The 21787-nt window shown below is 41.4% G+C and overlaps 2 protein-coding genes across 8 annotated transcripts in view; one reads left to right on the forward strand and one right to left on the reverse strand.

The window, feature by feature from the left end:
- The window catches only part of LOC129170382 (low-density lipoprotein receptor-related protein 2-like), a 31449-nt gene extending 17732 nt beyond the window's left edge, over positions 1–13717 (forward strand). For 3 of the 7 annotated variants that reach the window (XR_008566587.1, XR_008566589.1, XR_008566588.1), the window contains 11 exons: positions 95–296; positions 398–523; positions 1212–1319; positions 2953–3189; positions 3325–3640; positions 3758–3851; positions 7012–7203; positions 8016–8123; positions 10277–10593; positions 11409–11474; positions 12202–13717. Coding sequence is in view for 4 of the 7 variants with exons in the window: in XM_054757860.1 (XP_054613835.1) it covers positions 95–296; positions 398–523; positions 1212–1319; positions 2953–3189; positions 3325–3640; positions 3758–3851; positions 4718–4765 (1131 nt within the window). In the remaining 3 variants the exon portion in view is untranslated. Of the gene's footprint in view, positions 1–94; positions 297–397; positions 555–683; positions 1188–1211; positions 1320–2631; positions 2686–2952; positions 3190–3324; positions 3641–3757; positions 3852–4717; positions 7204–8015; positions 8124–10276; positions 10594–11408; positions 11475–12201 lie in introns of those variants that run through there. The other 4 variants (XM_054757860.1, XM_054757859.1, XM_054757861.1 and 1 more) reach the window with 4 other exon arrangements.
- A 6424-nt stretch (positions 13718–20141) lies between these two features.
- On the reverse strand, positions 20142–21548 carry cldn23.1 (claudin 23.1). The gene has a single exon (XM_054757210.1). The coding sequence runs from the start codon at positions 21459–21461 to the stop codon at positions 20631–20633; it is 831 nt and encodes a 276-aa protein (XP_054613185.1). The 5' UTR covers positions 21462–21548; the 3' UTR covers positions 20142–20630.
- Positions 21549–21787: the final 239 nt, after the last annotated feature.

Raw genomic sequence — 21787 nt, forward strand, 5'->3', positions numbered from 1 at the left:
ATTTGCGTAGAAAAGTGTAAAATATTGAAAGTATTAGCTTTAATTTTAGTTTAACAGAAGCTACAGTGTAAGTAAATGAATAATGTTGTTTCAGGGCACAACCTCCATCGCGGTGCACCCCCCCTCAAGTCAGCTTTGCTACACAGCCCTTGTTCTGACTGGAGGCAAGAGTCAGAATGAGGTGAGCTGTGCCTGGATGGATGGCCGCAACAAAGCAGTGCTTTGGACAAAGTCCAAAATTCCCACATCATTGGTCTTTTCCAATAATGGAACCACAATCTACTGGGCTGACACAGGTTTGGTGTTCACCCTCTTTGATCCTTTCCTTGAAGTGACTATTATCTTGGTCTCTATTTTCCTTAATTGATTTTTTTTTTTTTTTTTTTTATTCCCCCAGGGGAAGGCCTAATCTGCTCTATTGGACTTAATGGGTCTGGCTATAAACAATACAAAACAGGGCCGGGTTTGCTGACTTCTTTCACATACACTGAGAATATCCTCCTCTGGATAACCCTGGAAAAGGGTAAGGATGGGCCCATTTGTTTCCTATGTTGGTAGGCGATCATTTTGACTGATATGGTTTCCTTTTCTATGTCATGTCGGCTGAAACATTGTTTTGTTCATTAACCTAAAAATTGATGAACTTCAAGCCTGTAACTTCTATTTTTTTTTCATGACTCCAGCCCCACAATGACAGGGAAGGTCCTACAGTGATCTTGTATTCATTCCTTTTAGTCAAGGGTCATACTGTACATTACCCTCATGCTCATCTGTCTTGTCCCCTTCATGCAGCAGATGGCATCATAGATTAATGTAGCATTGAATTCTTCTGCCAACTTGATTTTCAGCATTAGTCATGTACCACTGTGCAACTCTGCCACCAGTCCCGTAAAGCTGCTTTCATGTTTACCTCTGCTAATTAAGCTGGTTTTAGAGTAAGAATAGATGTCATTTTAAAATGTTTCTATAAAGTTGTCAGTGAATAATGCATGTACACTATCTTAACGATTCAAGCATGTCCAGTAGTTGAGGATCAGTGAAGCTGTGAGCCAATCTAAATTAGGATTTTAATTCTGTCCTACATGTGTACCTTTCTCATCCACGTTTTGATACTTGGACTGCACTTACCTGAAATATTTTCCCACTGCTTTCTTTACCAAATTGCTTCAGTATTTGTAAATTTTCCAGTGTTTTTCCTCCAACCCATGTAGATGTCACCAGAATGTGGTTCAGTGATGGCCTCCAGCCCAAACAGCTGTGGTTCGAGACACAAACCAGCCTGGTAGACATCAAAGCTTACAGTACTGACAGCCAGGAAGGTGGGATGTGCTTTACTGTATGGTTGTAAATCTCTTGGTGATAGATGATTCTATTCAGATGTACTGTAGATGCACTGGTTATGATACAATTCAAAAACTATATTTTTAACAAAATAGCGATTCAATACAAACGATAGGATTTGTTACAATTTGCTACTATTATATGGTTAGCGTTTGATGTAGACATTAACCTTGCATTATAAAGTAAAGAAGCCAATTGTGTGAAAGTGGCATTCTTACAGTATTTTCAATTGTGTAAAAGAGCACATCATATCCTCAAGCATGCTGTAAGGCACTGGCAAAAATAAAGTCAACAGAATAACATGTCAAATGTACTGTATTCCTTTAGTCCAATCAATAAAATAAATAAATAGTGCAACATTTGAAACATTTAAAGTAAACGACTTGCCATCAAAAAAGGTAAGCAGCAGCCCTTGAAAAAAGGCTAGCATACTTGTGTTGGCTGGCTGGTCAAGATTTGTTGTGCTGCCTTTGGACTTCAGAGCTGCTCTGCGTAGCTTACAAATGCCGTGGCTTTTGTTGAGCTTTCCGTCCTTTGATATAAAATCCAAAGACGTTCCAAACTTTAGATTTTTGTTTTGCTGGTGTGGTGAAAATCTTTTGCGGTGACTAGCTAATGCTAGCATGCTGCTACCGTTTGCATCCATTCTCATCTTCAGTCTTGGTAAGCTACCGAGCATGCGCGACAGTCTGTCCGCCGGCAGCACAGGCTCTCACGTTGTTTGAGACGCACTGTCAACCGGTTGCTTCTCGAGATACCAGGTGTATGTCTCTACAATCGATTAAGGATTTATGATTTTTATTGACACAGGTGGCTTCTACCTGCGCAGTCGAATCTCGCTTGTCAAACTGGATATCCAGTCGCATCAGTTTATCGTTCACAACGCTAGTTTATTTATAATCGCAAAATAAGTCCTTATTTGTAATGATCAAGGCTCACTGTTATCACTTTGAAGTCCTGCAGTACCTAATAAAATAGTATGTGAAACGTTGCAACGGACTTGAGGGATGGATACCCTCAGAGTGGCACATGATGATGTAGATCAGGGATGCTCACACTTTTTCAGCCTGCGAGCTACTTTTAAAATGGCCATCTTACGGCTGAGTTTATCCGCAATCAGAATAATACTGATGAACGATGCATCTCTCTGTAGCCTGCGACGTCTGTTCACCACGTCATCTTTGCCAGTAGCAAATCAGGAGGGGAGCTTAATGTCAGCTGACTGTCATATGACAGGGAACAAAGGAACGTTTACACGATTGACCCAAACTACTTTCCATCCAATGGTAGCTCACGATCGACGTAATGGGCACCCCTGATGTAGATCATAGAGGATATTTGCGGGTGAGAGGCAAGACTTTGTTTTGGTACTTTTTTTTTTTTTCTTTACTACATTTAATTTCCTACAAAAGCACTACATATACAGTACATGTACTGTAATGTTATGGTGTCATCAGTGCTCACAAATTAGAGCAATACTTCCAGTCTACTGGAGGCAAACAAGAGGTTCTGTAAATGTTGACACCAAAGCCGGTCTGGCATCTTTACCTTCCTCGAGGAGATGTATATTAACTTTACATTATCCGTGTGCAATATACCTTCTACCCGCAGGATCCAATATGTGTGCCAACAAAAACGGGGATTGTGTGCATCTGTGCTTGCCTTACCCTGGAGGTCGCACATGTAAGTGCAGTCGTGGATTTTACAGCATCACTCCCACTTCCTGTGCACCCGAGCACCCTTGTCCCAATGGAGAACAAGCTTGTCTTGATGGTAGCAAGTGTATCAGCAGTGAGAGGTTCTGTGATGGGCGTGTGGACTGTCCGGACCAGTCGGATGAACAGGATTGTGAGTTGTCGTTAGACTACCACCCCCAAAAATTCTGTTTCATGAAACATGGAACTCTATTACAGTGCTCTTTTGAAAATACATTGGTATTGTATTTTAATGAAATTGAATAGTAAGCGCCCTGAACTCTTTTAGGTCCATATACAAACTCCCATTTTGAGAAGAAAGTCAGTGGCGGCCATCCTCCCAAGTCTCCACTCTCACCTCCTCACCATAACAGCCCAAAGGACTCTTTGTCAGTGAAGGACGCTGCTTCATGTGGTCAGCAACACTGTAACGGTCATGGCCGCTGCATCACGCAAGGCAAAGCCCGTCACTGTCACTGCATTGCGGGTTACAAGGGAGAGTTCTGTCAAGAGGAGGAAAGTGGACGAAGCCACATGGCGGTTGTCCTGGGCGTCTTCTGTCTGCTTGCTGTATTCATGGGTATTGCTTTCATTTTTGGTAAAAGGTAAGCAGCTCAAATGTGAACCATAGCTAATTTGCATGTGGCTGAATTGGACTTGCACTTCTTGTATTCACTGCAGTATAATGTTAATGTTACTTTCTTAAACTTACACTTGAACAGGAGAGCCTGGGTATCAATCAGAGGCAGATCACAGGAGAAGGAAACTCTCATGGCCAACATGAGCCTACCTGAACACTTGGAGACCGACTGTGAAGTAATACATGAGAACTGAAAAGTTCTGCAAATGTTTTCAATTTAACATGTATATTTTTGTTCTGCAGAATAAATTGAATTTACCCACCGTCAATTATTAAAACTACAATTAGTTATCCCTTGCCACTTTCCGCTTCAAATTTTACAGCTTTACTTTATCGTAGTTTTTCAGAAATACATTATTAAATCTTTGCCGTTTTGTGGTTGAATACAGCCTATTAGTAAAAAAAAAATTACTACACTACTACACTACAATATTCTACACTGGTCACCAGGTGTCAGTTATGTTACTGTAATGTTTGAGACACACAAGCACCAGACTTGATTGCCGGAACAACAGGCTTTTATTGCGGGTGTGAATTATCTCACAACAGGCACAATAATCCCTAATATAGGCTAATGTTGCAACTGTAACCCACGCCAAGCAAAAAAACACAACTCTGAACCTCACTTCCTGTCCGCCCGTCACTCAGCTCCTTTAGCACCGGAACAGATTAACAGCAACACACACGAGCATGAATCTTTTGTCTTAACGAGCTTATTTTATATTATGTCTTCCTCACGATGCTCCTCGAATAATGACCAGAAATTCACGTATCACGATATTGAAGTCTGGAACCAGTTAAGAGCAATAAGCAAGGAATATATATAAAAAGTTTCACAAGAATAAAAATTAGTGTGCGAGTTACTCCCTCGTGGAAGAGATGCAAAACAAGATACAGTGACGTTCTGATACAAGTTTGTGCACGTTCCATACATTGCAGTCTTTTTGTGCATAGCTCAGTAGGACTATATCACATACACCAATAACGTGCTCTAATTGCCCTTGGTTGCCAACATTTACTTGTGCCCTTTTCTCTCTTCCAGGAGCTTGAGTCCACAGTAGACATGAAGAACCCTCCAGTAGCTTCATAACATCATGTAAACGTCTGCTGGCAGATGTACACTGTTAAATCAGCCATGTCACTTGACTTTCATAATGAGTAACGAGCCAGTAATAAACATCACCAGTTGATATTATTATTGTCTTTGATGCAATAAACTTCTCAAAAGAATGGATCCATTTTGGACTTTGCGATGGCAAAACTTCTACGAAGGAATTAAGGGTGACCATATTGTGATTGCATTTGTGCAATATGCAAAATAATATTTAAAATCTCTGGAATGAAATGATAGAAATCTCTTGTATGAGGAAAAAGCAAACAAAAATATGAGCTATATCAGCGAATCCAGCTTTAACACAAATAGCTCTCACAAACTTTTCAATGTAAAAGCTATTACGGTAAAATATCTATATGCTGATCAATTTAATGATCCATTTTTAAAACATTGAAAACCAGGATGGATGGGACATGTCCTGGACTTTTGGTAACCCTACTGGTTACAGGAAAACTGCACAATTTTGGGAATTTTGCCCATCCACAATCCTTATGTGAAACAAACGCATTTCTTTCCCATTTCTGTGCGTTCTAACGAGAGAAAACGAGTTCGTATGAGCCAGCTAGCATTGCATGTCATGGGAGGTTCCTATTTTGACTATAAAGCCCTCTATGACCTACAGTAGCCCATAGGAGCTAACGTGAATTCAGTTAACGGCAGCAGCATAGAAACAGCGACGACACTTACAATGTCCGCTCTTATTCCGATGGCTGTGTCTTCCGGCACAAGACTTGTGCTCCAGTCTTCAGGTAAAAAAAAAAAATGCTGACAGTAAACGAGCATCTTGTTGAGTCTTCGTAGCGAAATTGAGAGCCAGTAGTATCCACTCTTCCGTCTGTCCCGTTGCAGTGGCTGAGGTGTTGTGATGCTGAGACCAGCAGTTATTGAACCTTGTGTTACTGTCAGATAGTTTTTCGTGTTAGCTGTTACAAAAACGACATCACTGTAGCTTACTAATTGTGAATGATGAGCAAAATTCCAAAAAGTGCAGTTTCCCCTTAAATGTACTTGTAAAAATAGCACATCTTAAGTTAACTTCTGTAGCGCCAAAAGTATTTGGAAAATATTTGGAATTGTTTGCTGTTAATAAGCTGGAGGTAGGTGGTGGTTATGGTTAAATTGTCTGGTGATAAAGTGCTCAAGCAATTTGGTGAGAGAATGTGCACTAACCTGTTAGAGGGGCTGTACAGTATGCAACTGGCTCAGGCTCGTCAATTTGATTTTTTTTTTTCATTGAAATGTCAGCTATAACAATCGACAAATGTTGATATAGAATGTCAAAGTTCAGTAAGATTGCCTTTCATCAAATTAAGACTAAGATTACCTACACCAACTTTGGAGAAATGCAAAATAGGTCATTCCACTCTTGTGGTCGGACTCACGAACAAAGGTTCCCTCTGCCCACTTGCTTTAGAGGGTTATGCTCTCCCTCAGCTGGACCAAAGAGACCCTTAGGGGGCTCAAAGTTTGCATTCATGGCTATCTTCCATGGATAACTCGGCCCCGAGAGTTTTAGCCGCAATTCCCTCTCGCCTGCGACTGCGAGTCCCATCACACAGCCACAACCTTGCACTGCACCATGAGAACGTCAAATGATGTCATTTACCACACAGATCTTGTCCCACAAAGAAGGGTCAGATTCTGTGTCCAGTTAGTTAGTTGTTAGATTCTGTGTCTGCTCCAGTTAGTTTCGACTAGCTGATGGAACTTGGTGTAGGTCACATTTGGGAAGAAAGCAAAAATGATTTGTCTGTTACACCGATAGACGTCATCGGAGCGTCCCTAGTGATGCACGCCCAAGGCGATATTCCGCAGTAAAAGTCAAAGCAAAGTTAGATAAAGCATATTGTGAAACAGCCCAGGTATTATTTTAATGAGGCTGGGAACTTTCCAGGAGACTGTGTAAGGATTAATGAGTGTGAAAGACTTGACGCAAGAAGAGTTTGTTAATGGGAGCTGAAAATAGATTCTGCTTGACACAGTTGCCCAGACGTGTTGCACTGTCCATGAGGTAATTTCTGATTCATGCTGTTTGATCTTTGTTTTGTAGCTGCCAATTATTGTGCAATTTCAGCTTTAATGTTGGTATGTAATGTATAGTATGTCTTCAGTTCCATTCCAGTTTACAAAAGGCCGGAATGGTAACTGCCCACGTTTCTGTCTTAGCTGGTCTCGTGTCACATTCTGCAGCCCTGAGTTAACTTTCACACTCACGTTTGCAGGCCACCGAGTTCCAGTCTTGGACGTGTCTCGATGAACTGTTGCTTGCTGGCGGGAATAAAAACAAATCCTCCATATCACCTGGTTGACTGACTCTCAAAGGCTCTCTGCAGCTGAGCCACACCTTCTGCTGAAATGGACAGACAGAATCACAGGAAAGCTTGGAAACTGTATACCTCCGCCAAGAAGTGTTGGTAAGTTAGTTAACTCTGCCTTGGGGGCTATGTTTGGTGTCCCTGGCCACAATTTATGTTCTGTGGCATCTTACAGTAACTTTGCTTCATTTTAACATAACATATTGTAGCTGACGGAAGAAATGTTTTAGCCTTGGTGGAGGTCAGCCTTTACCGTTCACCTTATGTTGCATTAATTTTGCTTTGAGGCAGGGAATTCTATTCAAATCATGCATTGTATGTATGTGCTGGTGGAACCAAAAACATTTGCACTGTAAAGTACACATTTAGTCACATGGTTAGTGTCAACATGATTAGTTAAGTGTTTGTTTCTGGCGTTTAAACAAAGGAGGGCTGCACAATCCACAAACACGTCAAGTCTTTCCAGGGGAGTCGTGTTCCAACTCGCTTCTTCTCTCTCCATCCCCCACTTGTCAGACTCAAACGCCTACCTCCATCCTGAATAGTTGCCGAGGGGTGGAAGGTGTATGTGCAAATGTTGATCTTAGTCATGCAGTTTCCAGACAAATGTTTGGGTTTTTTTTTCATTCTAATAATCAATAATCCAACTGTTTGTCATCGTGAATGTGTTTGTGAGTCTGCGGTGATCTGCAAATTACATAAAGCGGAAGTTTTCTTTTAGTTTCTTGTGAAACGTGAAGTTGCCCCAGGGATAGACGGTATGACAAAGCACGGCTGTGACTCACTACTAAAGATGAGGTAGAGGGCGGAGGGTGTGTGTGTGTAGGTGTGTGTGTGTGTGTGAAAGAGAAGTAAAGCCAGACAGGTATTCACAGGTCTCCGCTTTCCGCCCCTTCCCTCTTTTCTTGTAGATTCCCTCACTGAAAAAGGGAAGCTCACATTATTGTTGTGACATTCTGCCAAGACGCCAGGTCGGTTCTCTTTTTTGGGACTGGACTGGGTGAAGTTCTTTTGAACATGTGAGTACTGTTTACCTTTTTGTTGGTGTTGATGTAGCTCTTTCACTGATAGTATGCTGAAGCCTGCTTTTGATGAGAAGTGCAGTATTTAGGTTCATAGATTTCCTTTAGCGACTACTCCCATTTATTTAGAATTCCCACGCAGTATTACGTTATAAAGATCTTGCCAGGGTAAAAACGGCTTCCCAATACTGTTTCATTTGTATGTGATTTACAAGTAAAATACCTCCATGTTCCAATTCAAATCTCAATCCTCCATAACTGGGTGTAAAGGGTTGGGATTGTTTTATGGACTGGCGTAATGTCTGTTTTTAAAGAGAGTCATTTCAGTAGCTTTGTGTTATTTGGTGACAGACGTGTCAGGCATCATCTTGAAGACACAAATTAATTGCCGTTTTGATAGAGATGTGGTCTCTTTAATATTACAGCGGCTGGAAGAGCCCCGCGGATGCTGTTTCATACTACAGTACAGTCGTCCTTTGTTTATTGTGGTTATTTGATTCCACACCTGACCACAATAAATTTAATTCCGTGAAGTAGGATTCAATATTATTAAATTGAATATTTTCATAATAGATCATAGAAAACCTGCTTATGACCTTCTAAATAGTATTATTAGTTCCCTGTAGACATGAAATGAGACACCTTTAATCTCGTATTACCCAATATAGTAGACATAATAGTAGAAAATAAGCCATCTTAGACATAAATAAGTGACTCGCACATTAGCATTGACGGCGTACTCCCTGCGGTGGCTATTGTCTCATCAGTGTAACGTTACTGACACCTAGTGACCAGTCTAGACTACTGCCACTGTTTGTGGTTTAGCAGAGACTCACAACGCACTTCAATCCTTTAACAAGCAGTGAACTTTCACACAGGAGCTGCTGTCAGCCACACTCTACACTGCTAACCTGCTGCTAGCACTCAGCTAACAGTCAACTCTAGCTAGCTGCTGTCACACACGTCACTCCCTAGGCCCCGCTTCGTAAAGGCGCATACAGATAGTGTATTGTACTTCATATCACGTTTTCTGAACGCCTAATATTTGTATTTTTATTTAGCCATTTTTATGCTTACATTCTTAATTTAGGCCAAGAATTCATGTGGGTTTTATTTTTTATTTATTTATTTTTTTACTGATGTTACGTCCATTTTTAACCACAAAACGGTGGTCATTTATGAATGAATTAATTTATGAAACTGTGTGAGGGAGTGATGTTGGAACCACAATGCAGAGAGGGATGACTGCAGTCTGTTTCAAACTTATATTTAAAAAGGGGATGGTTGGAGCTGTATACTTGCTCACCTGAACTTTATTGCAGGTGAGATCATTACACGCACTGGCCCAGCTCACTTTCTTCTATGTTACTCTGTTAAACCTTTCCCCCCGCAACCTGTGTTACCTAAGGAGGTCTAATATCCAACTTACACCACAGCTCCAGTTACATCATATTCTAGGAGCGGAACTCGTACATAGCCCGAGAACCACCTGTTTATTCAGTTGGGGTAAGGGTTCTTCCTTCTTTCTGTCAAAACTAGCTGCCATCTTTTTTTATTTATTTATTTTTTTTGCTGTGCTACATCCCCAAAATGCCGATTGACCAATCACAGCACAGCACAGAACAGGCTCTCCCCATAGGTCTGCCTGTGCTCAGCATGTTAACATTTGTATGCTTTTGTTATTTAAAAAGGCGCACACTGGCCTGGCTCACTATCCGTTATGTGTCTCTGTCAAACCATTCCCCCCTGCAACATGTGTCAACTCAGGAACATTTACAGTACAATCGTACTTTGCTATGACTTTCATCTTGAATTCAATTGTTTGTCACTCAGAAATACACAGTGCACTTGAACACATCATCACAGAGTTGTTCATCGTTCTGTGAACAAATGACACACACACACACACGTATAATAAATGATTTAAAGAATTCCTTGGCCATAATCTGCATCCCAGCTCTAAGAAGTACTACCCCTTTGTCCCAGAGACTGATAGATGCGTGGGCGCTTTGTTTGGGCACTCGCCTAGTTTGTTAGACCGCACAGAGCACGCTATTGCCACAGAACTAAGTCTTTTGATATTTAGTATTTTTTCCTGATTTGTCCGTCAATGAAGCTCTTCTCTTTCTTTCCATCATTCCTTCTTTTAGTTCACGTTCTCCTCCATTTCCCAATCTGCAATGGCAACCGCTCTCCCCGCCCCCCAACCAGGAGGCATCGACTACAGCCTGCCAACTTGCCGAGACATCCGGTGCCATGGCCACGGTGCTTGCGTGCCGCCCCCTGGAGGCGGCGCCGACTTTGTGTGCGAGTGCGACCTGGGCTACCAAGGCGAATCCTGCGAGGACACGGTCAACGGGTCACTTAGCCTGCCGCTGAGTTTGGGCGTGGTGGGCTTCCTCGTTGGCTTAGTGATTTTGGCTTTCATCCTAGCCAAGTTACGACAGAAACAAAAACAAAGAAGGAGGTACGGGTAGTAACTGAAATTTACATTTTCCTCAGTGGAGTGATTAAAAATTAAAAATAAATTTAAAATAAAAATACACCTTTTGTATTTTATCGTGGAGTCGTGTCCAAAGTTTTTCCAGCGAGAGCCACATAGTGAAAAATGAAAGGATGCAAGGGCCACTTTGATATTTTGTAAAGCAAATGATTTTGTTATTTCAATATTGTACATTTTATTTTTCCAGTAGTTCAACTGTCTTCTTTAAGAAACTTTGTGCATTATCCTCCTCTTTGTAACATTATGACTTTATTCCCTTAATGTTATAACTTCTTCCTCAACATAATTTTCCAAAAATTGCAACTTTATTTTGTTTAGTATGTTTCTCACATTACAACTTAAAACAGTTTTTCTTTAATATTTCAACTCTGTTACTGAAACAATATTTTTTCTCCTTCCTGTTTTTTTTTCCATTTCTGCTGTTTTCATTTGCCAACTTTTGTCTTGCTAATTATTTTTTTCGTAATTATGACTTAACAACTTAAGTCTTTTTTTTCTTTAATATTTCAACTTCCTGATACTAAAAGGACATTAACTTTCCGTATTCTTCAATTAGGACTTTTTCTCCTTAGATTACAACTGTTTTCGGTTAATACTTGGACTTTATTCTTGTACAAACAATGTTTTTAGTTTTCTCGTAAAATTATGCCTTTGGAATGTGCTGTGGGCCGCACTTTGGACGCCGCTGTCCTAGTGTCATCAACAGAAAGCCCAGATGAGCATTAAATATATTCCTAATTTTGAGTACCTGTTTGCTTTTCTCGTTGGTTTGTCACCAGGGACTTGCAGCAAAGCCTGGCTAAACAAGGCCTGTGTGACGCGTCTCAGTCACCCTAACACCAGAGGTATGTATTCTATTTGGCCAGCATTTTTTGCTGGGCACCAGATAACCTCCACATTAAAGGGATAGTTTGGATTTTTTGACGTGCAGTTGTATGGCATCCCTATAACATCCAGTACATAACATCTGTGTACAGTGTGAGTAACTCAGGACTTAAACCAAAACTAGGAACGGAACTCATCCGTAACTCGTAACTTGTACCGAAACTGTTTGCTGGGCCACATCCCTTAAATGCAGAATGACCAATCGCAGAGCAACACAGAACAGGCTCCTTCCATAGTTATGCCTGGGACCAGCATATTAAGATGATGATGCTTTGGCCACCTGCACAAGTATCCCCCACTTCCTCCTTTTTAATATCGCCGCTGCCTGCATTGTCCAACAATCCGACAGTTTGTTTCTGCTCTGTGAGCTGTATGTTTATACATCTTCATCAGCTTTGTTTTGCATTATTTCCTTGTGACAGATTGATTTTGTAGAGTGAACCTTGGAAGGGATACAGCCGACCCTTCTGCTGGCTTCAGTCTAAAATTTGATATATTTTGGATACGGTTTCTCCAGGGAATGCGGACCTAACAACAGTAACTAAAGGGGGTGGCAGGTGTTAGTAAAAGGTGGAAGAGTACTGCAACGTGTCAAAACCACAAACTTGAACATTTTTTGCCTTTTACTCTTGAAGGTACCTGAAAGTTGAGCCACCAAAGGAGTAACTGCTCTCATTTTTTATCCAGGTCACCTCCTGACTTGAAGACCAGTGAATCTTCACATTGAACTGCAAACTTTCAGCGCAGTTTATTCAAGTGTTTGCAAAGATGGACATTTTCTACACATCTTCCGTCCCACTGCTTTACATTAGCGGAGAAACGACCCTGTCTCATCACCGCGTGTTTCCTCCAATGCCAGCTGAAAGTGTCGCAGCTACTGTGTATGTATTTTAACGGTTGATGTTTTTCTTTGAAAATGTCGGCTCTCCAGAGAAGGACTAATGTCGCATAGCACAAGAAACTTCTGACGATGAAAGGAACACGTGTTGAAGCTTGTTGCAATGTTGGCTATCGACACTTAAAGCAACAGCCCAAACGTTCATGTTTTTGGGCCACCTCACTCATCTTCTTTTGTACCCTGCATTAGTGGTGTGCCGTCAAGGCCTTCTCTGCTGGCCCATCAGAAGCACTGATAACTTAACTTCTCATATTTGTTCCATGAAATTGTGTTCCCACAGTTAGTTATTGTCATTTTGCAGCGTGCCTCTTGGCTGCAATGCTTCCAGTGTGTGTGTGTGTTTAGACTTTTTGTCCAATCAGATTTCAGCTTGTCGCCAAATCAATGTAATCCGCCCAGGGCCTTCAGAATTAGGAGTGCTGGCCCATGCTACTTAACACTATTAGGAATGGGTCTGTTTCTTTCCCCGGTCTGATTTCAGATTCACCGCAGGGAGGCAGCAAGCTGGCCCACAATAACGTAAGCATTTTTCTGTCCCCTGATTGGTTGATCAGAGCAAAACTGTTTGACGAAGTCAGTAGCGATATGGGAAGGAGGATGGATTTTTTTCTGTACAGCATCTCTGGTGAGGATGATGTAGACTATTTAATTTTGTCATGTTTATGTTATGTTAGGTAAATGATTCCGAACTGCTCCAGATGATGTTGTAGTGTAGAGGTTTGGCGTTGTATCCCGCTTGTTACATTTTCCCGAATTTACTAGCAGAAATGGAACTCGGGTGTATCGACGAAGATGTATTCAAAGAGAAAGGGTTAACTGGTGCTTTAGTCATAATGCTATTTGTCTTTCTTCCTGTAATGCCATGCCTCGTTATGTTGCGTCTTTGCGTATTTGTATAATTGCGATGTGATAGCGGTGGTATTAAGAGGTGGATTAAGTCCGTTAAGTCTCCATTGAAGGCCCAGGCACCAAATGCACGGCCCACCAGAGCCCTTTTTATAGGAGGAAGGATGTGAACTCTCATCACGGTTTCAATTCTTTTATTAAAAGGAAAATATATTTATTATGAACTTTCAACACTGTGATTGAATTCTGGTCAAATTTTAATGGCATAACTTTTGTTTTCAGAGAAGCACTTTTATTTTATTCAGATGCGGTGGTGTCGTAGTCCAGTTGCCTGCCCGCCTACATACATATACTACAGTATATATGTAGAGCTCATGTACTTCTTATGGTGGTAGTACATTTTGTTTAGTTTTTTCTGCATTTACTGTATATGTACATGAAAAATTCCCCATCCCCCCCCCCCCCCCCCCCCCCCCCCCCCGGCTAATTTTTTTCACAAGTTCTTTCGATTATTATGAGTGTCCTGTCTTTCAGTCCAACAATATGTTTAAAAAGTGACACCATGTCGCCTTAAAGCTCCTCAATGGACAAGTCATATTGCACTTATGTCGTGTTTAGATGTAAATAAACACTGCTCTGTTGTTATGCAAACGTGTATGTTCTGCATTTTCATGATTCACTGTTTCATTTTTCACACGCATGTTTGCCTGCCGTCATCATTTAGTGGTGCAGTTTCTAATGACGGGCGTTCCGAGGTGTTGCGACAACTAATAATAGTGTAACCACAAAGGAGGGTACTCTTTTAATTGGTGTGGAAGTGGTCATGTGACACAAAACATCCAAACAAGCAGTGGTGGCTATGCAATCAAGTGGATCAGTGGACTTTGTGACGCCTGCCCTCTTTTCCTCAGAACTTGTCCTACTTCAATCCTCTCATTCCTCCCTCATGGCACACTTCATACCGACGCAACATGCGACAACGCTTTTATGACTTTATGCGTAGCTGCTCTCACGTCGCCTCTGTTCCACACTGCCATCGCTTACGTGGGTCGAGAAAAGTGATTCACCCCAACGTCATGTTCAGTTGTCAAGCATGCCGGAGGCAGTTTCCCTACGTGCTCGTTCCACTTAGAGTTCATTCATTCCAAACGGAAGCGTCTACAGTTGAGCCCAAACGTACGAATATCAAGCCGATTTTTTTCCCATAGGAAGTAAAGTATCCCTCGCCACTTAGTGCTTTGAATATTGCGGCTTCACTCATTCACGGTTTTTAAAAAATGTATTACTAAATCATGCTGTTTTTCTGGTTATATACGCCCTATGAGTCAAATTTTGGGGGGTTTTTTGATTGCCAGAGCAACAGGCACAATAATCCCTAGTAATAACACAGGCTACTGTTGCGGCCTTAACCAATGGCAAGCTAAAATTCAAGTATGAACCCCCAGCGCCACTTCCTGTCCACCCGCCACTCTGCTCCCCTAGGGACCACATTTATAGCAACACACAAGTGTTATTTTTGTCTTAATTTACTCTTATGTCGGCTACTATGTTTGGTAATGCGAGTGTAAAGGTGACTATAGGGGTGTTATTTCATGTCTAGAGGGCTCTAATGTTAAATGTATTCGGGTCGTAAACAGGTCTTCTATGCGCTAACGGTCGGGTCTGCAGCCAATTAACCGCCATAAACAAGGGATCCATTTCAGACTCAAATAATAGAAAATACGTTTTTACAGACGATTATATCTCAAATTGTTGACACTAACAACTTTCTTTGGCCACACCGTAGGGAAACTGACGTCTGACTGTATATTTTTGTTCAATGCATACATAATGTATATTACTGTGTTCGCCAACTTCTTTACTTTTGCTGTGTTGTAAAGTTCCGTAGAAAGAATTTATTTGGCATTCTGTCAGGTTGTCAATACAAGATTTTTTTTATTTTTATGTTTTTTATTCTGGCACTGTCAATTTTGCAACTTGCCAGTTACCGCACGTATTGTGTTAGCAATTCACACTGCTGGTGTTGCTTCAGCGTGAATACTATGCTACTCAACAGATAATTACACAAGACACCTTCATCCCAGACGGAAGAATACGTTTATCTGACGGGTTGCTACAAAATATGACTCACTGTGCATAGTTGAATTAAGTTGAATTATAATACTGTGTATTAAATTTAAACCCCCTCTCTTTTCGACATACAGGTACATAAGAGGACCACCACTGACTGGTACATGTTACCAATAATTCTGTCCTTTGATACTCATACACAAAGTATTTGTGTATGAGGTATGTGCTATTTACTCTCCATGTCTCTGTTTTACTCATCCTTATTTTTCATGTATATATTTTTTTTTATTTAGTTGACAATGAACATAAAATGCATTTTTGTTTTATTACTTATTACATTTTAAAGTGCTCGTGACGCCAAAAAACGTTCGGGGGGAAAAGAACAATAAATAATGAAAGTACTCAAACATTTTGGTTGTTTTTTGAATTTGCTCGTCTCGGTACATTGAGTTCCGTACTCAATCCGTTCCATAATTTAATTCCGCATACTGAAGTGCTGTGGTAAATACTGCAATATTCGAGTACATGTATAAACCTTTCAATGTTATGTATTACGGCAGAAATAGCAAGAGCAACGTGTTTGTCATGAGTGCTTGAATCTTATTTTTGTATTATTTTTTAAAAACATACTAGTCTTCATTTTCCTGACTACTGCTATACTGCTATACTATACAGCAGGGGTGTCCAAACTTTTTCCACCAAGGGCCGCATACAGAAAAATCAAAGGATGCGGGGGCCACTTTCACATTTTTAAACGAACCCATGTAGATATGCGGAGACGTTTTTAAGATGTAAAGAAAAGAACAGCCTGCATACAATTCATATACATGAACTTTTTTGCCATACGTTGTGCTTTTTTGCTCGGTTTTCCATTTTTGGTGTTTTCATTTTTTTTAATTTTTTTTTTATTCAATAACAAATATTTAACTTCTTTCTCATACATTTTATGTATTTTTGCATATTTAGACTTTATCATTGACTTTTACCCAACCTACATTTCCTAAATTTGCAACTTTACTCTGTTCCTCATATTACAACTGTGAAAAAATATTTTTGTTTTTAATATTTCAATTTTTTGTATTTAGTTTTTTATATAGTGTATTTTTGTGTTATTTTTTTGTTACTATGACTATTTCCCTAATATTTTGTCTTTATTGTCATAAAATGCCTGCTCTCTTTACCATTTGTGCTGTTTTTTAGTTTTCTTGTTCAAGTTGTATTTTTAGAATGTGCTGAGAGCCGTAAATGTCCCTCGGACACCGCGCTATAGCGTGTCATTTTTTTTAAAAAACAAGTTTTTTTGATTAAAAACAAATATATATAGAAAAATCCAACACTTTCCTTTTCAAAGTCAACAAAATTAAAATGGCAAAATGAAAGCAAACGCAAATAAAGATATGGTGTGAATAAATGATCGGTAATAGATGGGGAGAAGGGGCAGGAGGAAATAAGGTCGGCTTCCTCCTCCTCATTTCGAACACGAATTCTGCACACCACGCGTCACTTGTAAAGCATGTCTGACACAAACCTGCATACATTATGGTCGTCTACAAGCATGACATATTTGATTTATATTCCTATTCATGCAAAAGTACAATGAAGTATCTGTGGGCAAGCGGGGCGGGATCATTTCAAACATTTTTGACTTCACCCTTGCTGAAATGCTGATGGATCGGCAGGAGGCAGCTTCTCAATGATCCACGACCATGAAAGCCGTAAGCAAACAACAGGCGACTTTTGACACGGCACATGCAACGTGAATTTCACGCCACCCCACCCATGCTGCACGATATTGTGAGTCAGAGAAGCCGCCTTTTGTGGCGGCGACACCACCCATCTGGGAAAATCAGTCCACCACAAGCGCCTATTAGGGTGTGATGAAAGTACTTTCATTCTAATGACGACGTGATTACAGACTAATTCAAACATGATGTCTTTGTGGCTCGACCTCAAGCAGAGATCATTCTCCATCATTACGTTAAAAGTAGTGCTTAATTAAGCCTCTTTCCGACGCTTAATAACCCCTCATGACTTTGTACAGACATGACTTTTATTTTCTGATCACAGCTTTCTGCTGCATCATTGCCTTACCTCTGCCAAGGAAGCTATTGTTTTTGAACGTGCGTGGGTTGTTGTTTTTTTTTAATTCCCATGAGGCTTTGTGTGTGTGAAATGTGACGGGCCAAGAAGGTTGTGTTGAGTTTCAGTGCAAGAATATTTCCATCCTAGATGACATAAACATGATGTAAATCAAAACAATAGGAAATCATGTGCAGTGGAACCTTGGTTAGCGTCGTCAATGCATTCTGGAAGGTCTGACTCTAACCAAAACATTAACCGAATCGATTTTTCCCATAAGAAGTAATATACTGTATATCCCATTCATCCGTTCCAGAAAGCCACAAATGTTAACACAAAACGTGTTTTTAGAGTTTTACAATTATAGTTTTACGTGCAGAATATGCATATAAACGGATATTTTAACTTGGACCTTCATTAAAGGCGTGATTCTTGACGGGTCTGTCTTGACGTGAGTCGTTGCTTAAATTCAATAGTGTTTCTCGCCTCGATACTGTAGGACAAAATGGAGCCAAAGAAAGTTGCAAGTGCCAGCATTTTGATAAAGAAGGTGAGAAACCCTACTGAGTTCAAGAAATAACACGTGTAAAAAAAGAAAGATGGAGTCGCGTCTTCAGTGAAGGTAAAAGTAACCTTAAATGGTCATTCATCCTTTGTATGCATGTAGAATAGTTTTATGTGTAAAACTAAAAAAAAAAAAAAAAAAGGTGTTTTGTGTTACATCATCGAAGGGCGAATCAACTTTCGGTTCCGGTTGTCATGCTAACAAGGAAGGAAGGATGTTTTCTGATTTTAAAAAATGTTAAGAATACAACTGGACTCTCACAGTGTATTAATAACACAGCAAGATGCATGCCTTATTGTACGCAAACTGAGGCAGAATTGTGACGTACATTTTTGTGCTAACCAAGCTTACACTGTAAATAAAATTAATCTGTTCCAGACACACAAAAATACAGTTTATAGAGAATAATTATAATTTTTTTTCTGACCTATCACTAAAAATTGTGAAAAACTGGAATAAATTCCCTATCAATTTCATTTATTTTTTTTATGATTGAAACACAAAGCAAACGGACCTTCCGGAATGAATGAATTACCGTTCCACGGTATTTCCAAATACAAATGTTGACAGCAGAGGTGTTTTGCAATGCCGAAGTCTTTAATCTCAAGTCTTGAGTCCAGTCAAGTGTCAAAACAAGACAGGTCGAGTCAAATTACAAAACGATCACGTTGGTTGAAAACTTTGAAGACTCAACACACCCATTGAAAATTTCAAGTATTTTCAAGTCATCAGACTAAAGGCCAAGTCAAGTCCCAAGTAATTGATGTCATAGTTCACGTCTGTTTCACACTGCCCGCGCCGGGGCTTGAAGACAGGACCTTCAAAATGGAAGACGAGAATGTTGACCGTTGGGCCAAAAGCCTGGAAATTTTGCAAACTCGAGTCCAAACTCATCAAAATTGTGGCTCGATTCCACACCTCTGGTTGACAGGTATAAAAGCACAGACATATTATTTTTAATGCCAAATTAAAAATATGCCCTATGTTTTTTTGCAGAAACTGGTTACTGGTTACTACACGCACAGTTTGGCCCTCTTGTGAACTCCATAATCAGAGAGGGTTACATTTTGACATGTTACCATCATACCTCAAAAAATGTTTTTTTTTTTTGCTTCATTAAGACAATTCATGTTTCCATCAGATAGCGGGGCTGCGGAGCTCATTTTCCAGCCGACTCCTCCAGTTCCATACCCACAGTGAACGCTACAGGACTTTATTCATTCCACACGCCATCCAGGTCTACAATACCTCACCTCACAACATAACTCACAACATTATTGTGCTGTACTGTCTGTCCTTACTTGTATGTACTTATATTTTTACACACTATTTGTAAATATGCAAATCTTGTTTGTCTTATATTCTTTTTTTTTGTTTTATTCATATTGCAGTGTTTTTCTTTTTTTTCTGCAATTGAGCTACTGTAACCAAGCAATTTCATTCATTCCACACGCCATCCAGCTCTCATCATTCATAATATTATTGCGCTGTATAAAGTGTCAAAGTACTTGCATTTTTACACACCATTTGTAAAAATTCAAATCTTGTTTATCGTACATGTATATTATTTTTATTTTACTATATTCATATTGCACTACATTTTTTTTAGAGTGTTTTTCTTCTTCTGCAACTGAGCTACTGTAACCAAGCAACTTCCCTCGTGGTTCAATAAAGTCGAAGTTTTGATCACAATTAAAAATTCCACCTCCATTTCAAATCATTCACCCTTGACGCCAGTCTCTCCTCGTCTCCTCTATCCTTAAAGATCAGCTGAAGCTCTTTTGCGTCTCCCGACACACCTCGAGCATCAATGGCGGCGCACTCCTCCCGCTAACAGTATGTGCTTCCTACACTCGGACCTGCACCGCCGCCACAAAAGGCTAACAGGAGCTACAGAGGGCCGATTGTTCCCTCCGCTGTTCCCTCCGCCTTGCTTGAGATGTGAAAGCAGGTTTAAAAAGGCGAGCCAATGTTGCCAGACGAGCTGCACGCCAAGAAGCCTTCCAGACCGGTCAGGTGACATTGTCTGTATACTTAGCAGCTTACAAGTGAACAAACAGGGTGCACAGAAAAACACTGAAGTGAAACTAGAGTTTGTCTTTTGCGCTCTAAATCATGCACGGTATTGCGCGGTTGTTTTGTTTTTTTTAACAACCATCACTCTTCTCCTTTTCAACTGCGATGTTTATTCCCAGGCCGGCGGCCAATCATAACACAAACAGCAGCTACTGTATGTTTGCTCTTTGGCCGAGAGAAACGATGCAGGTTTTAATCAAGCATTATTGATCACGTCAACATAAAGTGCATAGGAGTATTGACATTCAAAAAGAATGGAGAGATACAGAATGTTACTGTCCAAGTTAGCGTTCGCTGGAAAAAATAGAACTATTTACAAATGAGTATAAAAGACAGCCATGAAAAACATGATCATCCGTCATAATGACACTCCACCCCAGCAATGAACCATAATAAACGTATTCCTTCAAGTGTTAATGCACAGTGCAACACTTTAATAATACTCAAACAACTTTGGCTTATCTAGCAATCATGATTTGATCTCGCTGACCCTAAAAAGTGGACAATCCTGACTTGATTTGAACGTAGACGCCCTATTAAAGTCCTGTCTCCTGCTTAACTTGTGTCCAGGTGTGGCCCCCCTCACAAATCTGCATCATAGGGTCTCCCGCTGTAGGACGTGTTGGCCGAGCGCGCCGCCGGACTCTTGGCCCGGGGGAAGGAGATGTCATCGTCCAGGGTGTCCCGGATGTAGGGGACGCTGCTGGGGGCGGGGCTCCGGCTCAGGGTGGGCACGTCCACGCGCCTGGGCTGCGGGGTGGGCCCGCGGGCGCTGAAGCGGCTGCGCACGTTTTCGGTCACCCGCACCTCGCCGCGGTTCTTCCCGCCGCAGCAGCGACAGATCCCGACGAACATGACGAAGCCGGCCAGCACCTCGAAGATGCCGCCGATGTAGCCGAGCACGATGCAGTAACCCACCTCCACGGTGACGATCGGCGTGACGGTGGTGATGTCGTCCAGGATGTTCGTGTACCAGGCGATGGGGATGATGGTGAGCACTCCGGAGATGAAGATCAGTATTCCACCCAAACCGGCGATCACCCAGTTGGGTCTCTCTTTCCAACAGCGGATCCCGGGGATGGCTACTGCCAGCCCCAGCAGGGTGACGACCAGAGAGGCCACCATGAGACCTCGAGCCACTTCGATGATCTGGTTCCCGAAGTAGACGCTGTCCTCCAGGTTGCACGTGGACGACGTGGAGGTGGTGACGGACCTGCAGATGTCCCAGATGCCCTGCTCGATGAACTCGTTGCTCGGCGTGTTTGGGATGTCGTCAAGGGTCCTCCAGTTGGGCGCCACGGTGGCAGTGAGGTTGAGCACCCAGCCGCAGGGGGCCAAGACCAGGCCGAAGATGAAGATGCCCGGTGTTCGCAGAGACAGGCGCATCCATTCCTGCGCGTTCCGCCCCGGCATATTTACTTTAGCGTGTGTGTGTGCGTGCGTGCGTGTGTGTGTGTGAGAGTAGTGCCGTGACTGACTGACGGCTGCTCTAACAAGTTCTTTTAACAACACGTCTGAGTGAAACCTGCCGGTGGGTGTGGCCTCAACCTAACCTGCCAGGTGTGGCGTTCTCTTCAAGTGGGAAGTGGGAGTTTCTGCCCTCTTTTAACATGCAAATCCTTCTCAAACCCAAAGAAGTCACACGAGACCAACGAGAACAGGAAACTTTTTCTTCCAGCAAGGCACACAAAAACACAGTAGTTACTGAGGAACGCATGACTAAAGCACATCAATTTACA

Source organism: Dunckerocampus dactyliophorus, chromosome 17 (genome assembly GCF_027744805.1).
Source record: "Dunckerocampus dactyliophorus isolate RoL2022-P2 chromosome 17, RoL_Ddac_1.1, whole genome shotgun sequence".
NCBI lineage: Eukaryota > Metazoa > Chordata > Actinopteri > Syngnathiformes > Syngnathidae > Dunckerocampus > Dunckerocampus dactyliophorus.

Excerpts from the sequence above, each read along its gene's own strand:
- cldn23.1 (XM_054757210.1), bottom strand. The coding sequence starts at position 21,461 with ATGCCGGGGCGGAACGCGCAGGAATGGATGCGCCTGTCTCTGCGAACA.